The 11,174-nt window shown below is 37.9% G+C and overlaps 1 protein-coding gene across 1 annotated transcript; it reads left to right on the plus strand.

The window, feature by feature from the left end:
* The first annotated feature begins 1,636 nt into the window (after window positions 1–1,636).
* Window positions 1,637–7,435, plus strand: med10 (mediator complex subunit 10). The gene is made up of 4 exons (XM_042506481.2): window positions 1,637–1,915; window positions 2,004–2,087; window positions 3,445–3,547; window positions 6,599–7,435. Exons 1-4 carry the CDS (start codon window positions 1,794–1,796, stop codon window positions 6,692–6,694), a joined length of 405 nt encoding a protein of 134 aa, XP_042362415.1. The 5' UTR covers window positions 1,637–1,793; the 3' UTR covers window positions 6,695–7,435.
* Window positions 7,436–11,174: the final 3,739 nt, after the last annotated feature.

Raw genomic sequence — 11,174 nt, forward strand, 5'->3', positions numbered from 1 at the left:
GCAAATATTAACTACAAGTTGCAATAATGTTTTAAAGAAAATATTTTAATCTAATGTTCAAAGAACCTTTTAAGAATGTTTATCATTTTTGTTATGTTCCTTTAAGGTTAAATGATGACTAAGACGTAATGTTATAACTGCAACATTCTGAGGATGTTTTGGTGATGCTGAAAAGTGACACATCATAGAATGTTCCAATTGAAACATTGCCACAATGTTACATGAAAACAAAGGAGGAACACTGTCAAAGCAACATTTAGAACATGCTATTGACGCCTGAGTTTACAGGCCATTTTTTCTAAAAATGTAATGTGATATACTAACAATAAAAACACATTTTAACATTTTATGATGTTTATAGAGAATGTTACCCTAACTTTAAGAAGAATGTTTTGGGAACCAAAAGAAAACTTGCTGCTGAAAATGTTACTAAAACATTGCATTGGTTGCATTTTACCATTCACAGAACATTTTAGAACCAAAAATTGCTAGCTGGGGTCTCTTTGTGGTTGGTACGTGTTAATATGAGTGACATTTTGCAGCTGAGGGCCACTGGGGCCCCGAGAGTTGTGCCTACAACAAAATGTAGGTTTTACATTGAACACATAATACAACCACTGATTCCAGAAAACCAATTTCTGGCACACAAATTAGTTAACTGAGAAAAAATTTTTTTCAATCTTTAGTTTTCATCTAGAAAATCATTGGCTAGATAATAAAAGGCCAGAAATTGTTGTAAAGCTCAATCCCACACATGAACAATGTTGTAGTTCCTAAATGTTTAGTTTGAAACACTACTTCATCCTTGGCTTGTGCAAGCTGTCATATGGGTAATATTACTTTTATTTTGAAGGCTCATGGTGTCTTTCCTGGTCCCGTCTGGCTGACTGTGTGCCTCTTAGTGTTCCTGTGCTTACCTGAAAGAATACAGACTCCACAGAATGAAGGAATATCATCTGAGCGTCACTGACATTCACTTTCTCTTTTATTCTCCCACTTTACTCAGATAGTCAGCACTAGATTTACACTAAGTCAAGGACATCTTATGTGTGAGCAGAACAAAACTTTGCTTTAGAGCTCTGTTGGAAAATACAAGAAATATAGGCTATTGAACCTTTTAGATAATTAATTAGATAATAAGAGATAAGACAGATGTCAGTGGGGAAAGAGTGAGGTGTAAGCTTTTGAATGTGAGTTCAGTTGTAGCATGGCATTTCTAAGGGGGGTTTGGCATTCTCTTGAATCGTTATGAAGTAATCCCTTTACATATTTGTAGATTAGCATTAAAACAGGCTAAGTACTTTGATGTTTGTGTATATTTAGCCATAATACATAGTAATTCTACAATCTAGCTGGGGTCTTTGTAAGCTTTGGCATAAACAGTGTGTAGGGGCTCCTTTTAGTTTTAGATTTATGGCACGTTTCAAAATAAAATATATTCGCAGTATGATTTAAATGAACAGGCACGTTTACATTTGACATAGCGGTTTAAATGCAGTCACCGTTTGACTCTTTTTGCTCTTAACCAGCTATGACAAAGAAGCTTCTTCCTAACGGACAGCACGACACTTCAGAGTCAGTTAACGACAGTTTCTCATTGGTTGTGTCGGGTTGTTACCTAGGTAGCACAACAGCACCCACAGCGATTGGCTATTTTACTACCGTAAAGCACTTCGGCGTTGTGCCTGTCGTGGAGCCGGTTGCTAACAGTCAACAACGGCTATTTGACAAAGGGATCCTGCTAAACGGAGTCATTTCAAGCGCTTTTAGCCGGCTAATGAGGGTTTAATAAGATGGCTGAAAAGTTTGATAACCTGGAGGAGCATCTGGAGAAATTTATCGAGAATATTCGACAGTTGGGAATCATCGTCAGCGACTTCCAGCCGAGCAGCCAGGCAGGACTCAACCAGAAACTGTGAGTCGGGCTTGATTGCTGAGAACATAATAACGACACGAAGCTGTTAGTAAGCTCTGTGTTTAACTGCTGTGTTGTTTCTAATCAGAAATTTCATGATATCTGGACTTCAAGACATCGAGAAGTGCCGTCAGCAGCTTCATGAGATCAACGTGCCGCTGGAGGTCTTTGAGTGAGTCCACTAACGTTTGCTGTTACATTATTATGCCTGTCTGGTTTTATAACGTATAATATCATATTTTCTGTTCAGTGTTACTGTTGTTTGAGAGAATACATATCGTCTTGGGTTAAAACTACGCCAAACCCCATTTGCAAATCTGACGATTTTATAGTTTCGTTCTTTTCCGCACATCTGTCATCATGTCACATGCTTCTTTTTTTTTTATAACTTTTATTCTGGATTGTTTAGATCCACTTTAAAATTCGGCATACTATTAAAATAACATTTGCAACGTAAACCCTTTAAAACCTCAGTTTTCTCGTGCTGTATTCAGACGCATTTTACAGGCTATTTTTTTTATTAGGCAAATTCTAACTATTATTATAATATATATATATAATATATAATATGTTAGAGGAACCTATTTTCTTTTTTGTAATTGTTTTCAATTTTCAGCACCTTTTCCTGACCATTTTCTCTTCATTACAATTAGTTTTTTTGTTGTTTCTTTTTTCCAGGTAATTTTCTTTTAATTTTTCACAAATTTCTTGCTGATGTTCATGCCATGTCTTGTTGAGTTGCTCATTGCCATGTTTTTAAAGGAAATCAAAACAAATTTGCTCAGGTTTCAAAGGGTTAAGAATTTGTCTTGCCTTTTTTGTCACTCTTTATAGTGTGCTTTATTTGGTGGAGGATTGGTGAAATTAAATTTCAATAAAAAAAAAAAAAAACTTAAAATATCATACAGTAAATCAAGAAGGGACTCCAAAGAATTTAGAAAAACTCATTTGAGTCTCATATTTTTTGGAATGTGCCTTTGCCAAGAAGCAAACCTGACCCACCAAATTTAGCTACTGGAATTCATGATACCTTATCAAGGCTTCACCTCAGTCCCCTTGAGTTGATATGTTTCCTTGTGTTTCTAGATACATGACCAAAGTCGAAACCCTCAGCTCACTTTTGCCATTGTCGTGATGAGAAAATACAAATATCTTTACATTAAAGTCACACAAAACCCCATTTGAAAATCAGATGATTTTTAGGGTTCATTCCTTGTCCGCGTATCTCAGAATGTTAAATGTTTCATTCTACTTTTATTCTGGAATGGGGAGAGCTACTTCAAAATTTAGCACTCGCTTACTATAGAATAACATGTTCAACTTAAGAATTTGTTCATAGCATATACCAAATCAAAAAGTGACCACAAGGCACAAAGAAAACCTCTAGAGTCTCACATATTTTGGAATGTGCTTTTGACAAGAAACACAGATATCTTACCAAATTTAGCTACTGGGATTTATAATACAGTATCAGTGCTTCATGGCTTCATCACAGTTTCCTTGACTGATATTTTGCCTTGTGTGTGTAGATACATTGACCAAGGGCGAAACCCTCAGCTGTACACCAAGGAGTGTCTGGAGAGAGCCTTGGCGAGGAACGAGCAGGTCAAAGGGAAGATCGACACTATGACGGTAGGAGATAATGCCAGGGTCATTGACACATCAGCGACACCGCAGGAATAAACAGAGTCAACAAACTAACTACTACACTGATGATTACATGATCCCAAGCATGTTAAGACATTTCTTAAAAGATAAGAATGTCCTTTTCAAGGCTCTTTTCATATACAGCGAGCCATGTACTCTAAATAGCCCTCTCTGTTAATAAAGTGGCCTTGTTTACTGACGATGAATTAATTTTCCTTGGACACAATGCTAAAAATGTGTTAATCATTCAGTAGAAGCTCTACTCCACAAATCAAGTTACTTGATTTTTATATTCTATAAGCAGATGTGTCTGTAGTTACTATGCCATACGTTTATTAAATTTATTACATTTATAAATTAGAAAATCAGTTTACAGGCCTGGAAATGGTTTGGAATTAACAATATTTTAGGCCAGTTTTCTATATACATTGTTTCGGCTGTTGTTTAAAATATGTTTTAAAAAAATCCCCAAATATGTCTAATGTTACGCAAAATATGTTCCTTATATAACCAATTAAAAATCTAGTGCTGTGCTTCGTGACCATTAAAATGTCACTAGTATCATGGGGTAGACTAACTGTAGACCAGACAGGCATTGCATCATTGCCAAGGCCACGCCCCCTTTTGGAGAAAGAAACTTGCTGTCAGATAAAGAAGGAAACAGGAAAAAGTTAAAAAGCTGTTGTGTAGTGGGTTAACCGGCCTAAACCGATTTTTGGCACAATGGATACTTACATATTCATGGTAAGTGTGCTTAATCTCGAAATGATGCTGGTAAGAGTTCGATGCTGCTCGATAATGGCAAAAATAATAATCACGATTATGTTGATTAATATTGAAATCACGATTATTTGACATGATTACTCACTGGCCTTCAACCATCATGCAGTTATTGAATATTAACTCTGGTGTTTATTTTTAACACCAGATGTCCTTTGACTTTAAATACAAGTGAACTGAAAAACAGTAAAGCTTTGTGGTGCAGCCACAAGACTGTGTAACACATCTTGCACATTACCGTAGTTTATTCACATTTACATAATAATAAAACCTAACCCAACTAATGTAATTTAACAATACATAACAGCTACTGTATCAAAAACAGCAAAATACATTTTGAATTGGGATCAATGATTGTTTCACTAACTCAGGAGAGACTCAGCAGACAGACATTCCTCCATTATCTGTTCAGAAGCAGCTGGGAGTGTCCCTACAATGAGAAAAGCTTGTCCACCTTAATAGTCCACCTTAAAGGAGCCTGGTCAGTTTCCACTGGGAAGCTAACTGAGCTTGCTAACTTCAGGGCTAACTTCTGTCACTTTAATCAGCAGCTATGAGCTAGATATGGGAACGCGTCTTGAGTCTTTAGGAGTTGTAGCTTTTATTCTCTGACAAACAGCCTCAGCTGCTGATGCATCCCGTCACACTCTCTGCTCCTCTCACTGCAGCCTCACTGTCACTGTCACAGGCACATACACGTCTGCTCTCCCCGCTTCTGCTCGTTGTCGCTCGTGCTCTCTCTCCCCATGCACATGCTGTCTGGATCCAAAATGAGAAGTTTCCAAACAACCAGAGATCGTTTTATCTCGATTATCTTGTTTTGACAATCTAGGGAAGCCAAAATTGTAATCGAAATTAAAATCAGATTAACCGGCCAGCCCTAAGAGTTGCTACTAATGGAGACTTAGCTTGAGTGAGAGGCTGCTGCAGCACAGCCATACATTAGCAGCATCAGACTGTCGATTCTAAGTAAATCTCAGCCTGCAGATCACTGTTGACTGTAAACAGGTTGGTTATTTAAGATGAAGAAACGCAGAGCAGCGGCAAAGTGAGGGGAGTGACGATGCAATGGCTATGGAAAGCTTTTGGCATATGAATGTATCTGAACTGCGGCTGTCTGATTTTGTGAAAAGGTAACATAAATAATAATAATACTTATAATACTACTAATACTACTACTCCGACTAATAATAATCTTTTTTAGCACTTTTAAAAAGCAAATAAAAAGACAGGAAATTAGAACTCAATTAAAATCAGGAGAGGCTCTCAAATAAAAGTATTTTAAGATGGGCTGACCTGATTTCCTCGGGCAGATTGTTCCAGAGCCTCTGGGCTTTGACTGTAAGCACTCTGCTGTCCCCTTTAGTCTTCAACCCAGTCTCTGGAACAGACAACTGACAGCATATACCAGCGGGCACGGTACTTGGAGCCGGACATTTGTCGGATGCTATGTTTATATTTATTCCTGTCACTGGCTTTGAAAGTGCTGTAGAGGAAGAGGAGCAGCTGCTTCGTGAAATTGAAATGTGAAATTATTTAAACAAAACCTTCTTATTTTACTACAAAAATCTAAACACAGTATCAGCTGGCTGGAGGGAGAACGCTGGAAAGCTGAAAGTTTCTGCTGAGGTAAATGACCATTGCTAAAAACAAGCTAAGCTAACATTACTTGGTGTTGGCTATATTGTATGTTTTTTGAGTAAACATCACAACATAAAAGGTGTGTTTTCTGATTTAAAAAGTAATACTACAAATGCAGGAAGATGACAGGTAGTCTACTCACCCATCTTTTAAGTGTTTACGTCTCTGGTCTGATCTCGGGCGCACAGCTGATAGCTATGTGGTTTGTTTACATGAAGTAACAGAAGGGTATATTTAATGGATTCAGTATGGACAGAGAGCTCTGGTGGTCCGCGATGCTCCATGATAGTTAGGCACTTGCTTTCTGTTGGGACACAGTCTTATGTACCATTGAGGATTATCTCCTGAATGATGTGGGACACCTGGTGAAATTCGGTACACCGGTCCAGTCCGGTGTTTGACCTAATATCACACTGCTTTGTAAGTTTTCACACTGGACCAACCCCACTACCCATTTGAAACTGCTTAAATAAAGACATGGAAGTGAGGTAAAATGTAAAGGAAAAGTTGTGAAAATTCATTGGTTACACTGTGTGGGAACTCATAATAATCATAAAATCATAAGTTGTTTTAAATCATTTCTAAAGCAACCTCTGCTGTTTTCTTTTCTTCCAGAAATTTAAAAGCCTTCTAATCTCTGAGCTAAGCAAAGTCTTTCCAGAGGAGATGGTCAAGTATAAGGCTATACATGGAGAGGACGCCCCCTCCTAGTGACTGCTGCACCATGACCCCTGACCTTCAACCTGTGACCCTTGAAATCAAAACCTGAATGGAGTTTAACCAGACAGGTTCCTCTGTGGTCGCCCACAGAATATAATAAAAAATCCATTATTATTTTTGGTAAATATTATGTTGCTGTTGCTGACTCCTTCCTTGAAGGAGAAGGTTTTATTCCTGCTCAGCGCCCTGACTCAGCCCATCCTCTTCATCCTCTCCTTCCTCTCCTTTCTCTCCATTTCAGCTTTATTTAAAGAAATACAAATTAACAGCGAGTATATGGGAGGAGCAGAGAGGAGAAACATCATTTTCAGCTCGGGTTGTTATGTTGCCAGGAGACACATTTGTTTTTAATGTCCCAGTTGATGCATCCACTCAGTTGGCAGCAGATGAACATTTCGACACATCTCCCAACCGTACAGGCAAAAATATTCAAGATGCAAGGCCCCTTTCTGATTCTACATTAAGGAATTTACTCCATCAGTTGTACATACAGTATATTTATACTCTCTGCCTTTTGTAATGCTTCCTCGTTATTGTGCAACATACATTTGTACCACACACAGGACATTTTGTATCGAGCTCAGGTTTCTAATCTCCACGATTACTGAATGCAAATGCGATCTGATGGTAATTCTGTGCCTGGTCACTTGACATGATCAGAAATGAGTCCACTCTTTATTTGTAACTTGTTTGTATATAATTTTTGTTATTAAAAGATCCTTCTTGGACTGATGCCGTTTTGACATTGTTTCATTACAACTATGAAAAGACAATATGTTTGTTTATACAGTTTGAAACAAAAGACCTGCTGAGTTTCGTAAACTCAGATGACAGAGTTTGTCATATCATACAGGTTGATAAATGTTCAGATTATAAAATAATAAATTACCAGTAAAATCTTTATATATTATTTGCTGGTAACAATCAAAATCTAACTATATAAACAAGAAAAATCTAATGTTGTTCAGGTGATGTACAGCAGTTTGGGCTTAAAGCTGTAGAGGTGAAATATCTTTGAGGGCTGATATTTTGTGCCTATATGAGATGTAGTTATACTATTTGACGACTCAAGTAAAACTATTTTAAGTATTCATACATTGTAGTATCCCACCTAGGTATTCATGTATTTAAAGCATATATATATATTTAGAGAGAGACAGAGAGAGAGAGAAAGTATTTAGTATTTTTCTTTGCTGCTGTTGCTTCTGCGAATATAATAACATAAAATATATATGTTTTAATTATTTGAATTCTTTTAAAATTCCATGAATCAAGGTGATGGTCAAAATAAAGAACTGCAATTTGGGAAAGTGTGTCAGTGGGACATCTGCAGAATGACCAGCAAGCACGTGAGGACGTATCAGTGACACGGTCAGGGTCACTCAGCTCAAGTGTCTCCTTGGGAACATTTTGCACTGTAACTCTAGGGTAGACTGTCTGTGTCAGTGTGTCTGCCTGTCTCTAAGACAGGGACAGATGCTATGGTGACAGACAGGCCTGCTTCATCAAGCAGGTTACAGCCCACCATGCCTCCTCCTGCAGGCACTTTACCACAGCGACGCACCCCTCTGACCCCGGAGGTCGGTCCTCTGGGACAGGAGGAGGGAAATGAGCCCTGTTATTGGTTTGGGATCTATGCAGCAAAGTAATACCGACAGCCCTCTCCCCTCGCTGTCACTCCTCCCTGAGGATTTCCCAACACGCGTCAGGAAAGTGATATCAGTCTTCTCATCTATCTCTCTACAGGAAAGCAAATGAGAATACATCCAAAAATGAAACTATTCAGAACTATGGGCATACTTTCATGAAAAATATGCAATTAGCACAAGCTATTTCTGTTCATTTCTTTTGGCGGGGACAGTTGTGTCTACATCCACAAAGTCTGAGTGTGATTGGTGGTAGATACAAAAAACAACAATACAAAAAGCTTGAGGGAGATGGGATTCCAGCATTCAGGAGCCTATCCTTTGTATTCATCATTTTACTGACATGCTTATACAGTGCTGTTTAAAAGTATTTGTAAATGTTCTAGATTAATGTATTATATGAATGCAGGCATTTAAAAAAATTTTTACAACATGTTCTCATCCCTTCTTGTCATATTGTGACATTTGGATGTCATTGTAATATTTCTGGAGGAAGCTTTTTGTGTTGTATCTTGACAGAGAGAGTTTGACAGTAAATCATTTGAGCTGACTCACGTGACTAAAAAGGGGTAGGCAGTTAGGTTTAGGCAACAAATCTATGGGGTCAGAAAAGATCGTAGTTGATGCTGACTGACTAACAAGTGACTAAGACTCACATGATTGTAGCGGTTTAAATAGGGGATTTATGAATTAATTAGCAAATCATTTAAATTATTAAATGATTAATAAATCAATACCAAAATATGGAACTGTAACTTAAAATGCAAAATTATGACTCAGAAACATGAATTGGTATGAAGCTGAAGTGGAGTAATGGGAGTCAACTTGGGCTATCAGGAACAATAAGTTTACATTAAACATTAGAGTTTAAAAACCTCGGAGCACCCGAGCCCAAAGAGCCAAAAGCGCAGAACCCAAAAAGCGCCAAAAGCCAAAGTCCTTCAACTTCACTGGGGTTGTAACTCCTGTGAATAAAGGGGTTTGGTGCTTGACCGTCATTTTATTTCATTCATATTTGAAACCATGACGGTCTAAGAAAAACAGTATTAACCACGTTTAACAAACATAAGGAATATGTGTGAAAATAAGTACGTGTAATACCACGGTGTCAAAACACTCTGATATAATTAAAGGTTGTTAAAAATCCTATTTGAGTAAAGGTATACAAGTACTAGCATCAAACTATAACAAAGTATGAAAGTACTTATTATGACCAAAGGTCTATCAACAAAACCTATAATTAGAAAATCAAAAATTGCATGATTACAAAACAATACAGCATCTGCACACAACAGTGTAAAGGAAGGATAATTAAGATACAGATAGAGGAGATGCATATCAAAATGCAAGTCTGTACTAAGAGTATTTCCATTCAGTGTGTAGCACGCTGCTGGCTGGGTTACGAAAGGTCACACCCCTCCACACACACACAGGCACAGCCTGTGTTTGTGAGTTTGGCCTCAAAATCTGCAGGTAAGCAAAGTTCTTGTTCTGTAGGTATGAGACCTCCACACAACATTTCAAAGTACATTTTACTTTGAATACGAAAATCAGTTAATGTGGTCCTCTCTTACAGTCTGGAGATGTGCGGGTATGTCACGTGTTGGTTGTGCAACAAAGACATAAATTGTCCGTTTCTATGATGTAGAGATCTCCTGATGTCTCCTTGAGTCTTTGCAGGAGCTCAGTTGACAGCTCCTTGCCCCAAATGATTCGTAAGTTAACTCAAACTGTCGGTCAGGCAATAAAATCTGTCGTAATTTAGTTCTGCTTACAAGAGCAAATTCAACAAGGCAGTTAGGTTCATTAGCTGTCCCTGAGGTTCAACTAAGGAATCTCCAAAAGAAGTTTCAGTTTTGGGTAGGCATCTGAATATCTTCTTATCAAGAGTTGTCCTCATCATCCACTACATGATGAATGACTGTCATGACAAAATAACTCAACACTGACTCTTATTTTCAAACAGGACACAAACACTGGTCTCCTGGGTAAAAGTCCTGTGCTTGTTGGACTAATCCACCGAGGCTAAGTGGACTTTTGCACTTTTGGTAATTAATAATAATAATAATAATGACACAGTCTTTCACTGGAGTTTGTTGAAAGCTTGGTGTGTCTCATGCAGACACTAAAGGGAGCCTCATTATAGTGATGCAGGGGCAGCTACCCAGGTGGTGCATATTTACAGCCTGTTGTCATTCCCAGGTCAGTTACAGATGCTTTGTTATAGCAAAGTGCCTCTGATAGCGATGCACAGGGTACTCTTAATTGTCTCTATATGACACACAGCTAAAACTCATTGTTACACTTGGTTAATGTTGTAAAAAGCAGTTGTTATTTTTAAACAAAATATGTAAGTTGCAATAGTGACATAATTGTGTGATGCATGTTAAAACAACAGTGACTTTTGTTTTCACACCAGACTTAGGTAAAGAAGGAGAATGCAGCATTAGAGATAAGTGAGACAACAAAATAGACAAAAACAGACATACAAAAAAATAGCATGCAGCAGTCTCCTCAATAATTGGTTCATACTTGTTTTTTGAGTAAAAACAAATATCTTTAAAAAGAGAACAAAGGTTTGCAGGTAAACAGTGTGATCTGTGATTTTGCTATTGCTTTTTATAACTCTTATGCATTGTGCAATGCCCTTGGTTGATGACGCATCCTTGATTACAATGGTTCTGGGCAAAACTGGTGGAAATGCAGGGTGATTCCCTCTATTTACCAAGGTTCCAAGCACCAAGGTTCCTGAATGGAACGGGTTCAGTAACCATAGCCAAATTAGTGGACAAGGCATAACAGAGACATTAAAGGGTGCTGTTGGT

This window comes from Plectropomus leopardus, chromosome 17, assembly GCF_026936395.1.
Source record: "Plectropomus leopardus strain MGB_pleo_1.0 chromosome 17, ASM2693639v1, whole genome shotgun sequence".
Classification (NCBI taxonomy): domain Eukaryota; kingdom Metazoa; phylum Chordata; class Actinopteri; order Perciformes; family Serranidae; genus Plectropomus; species Plectropomus leopardus.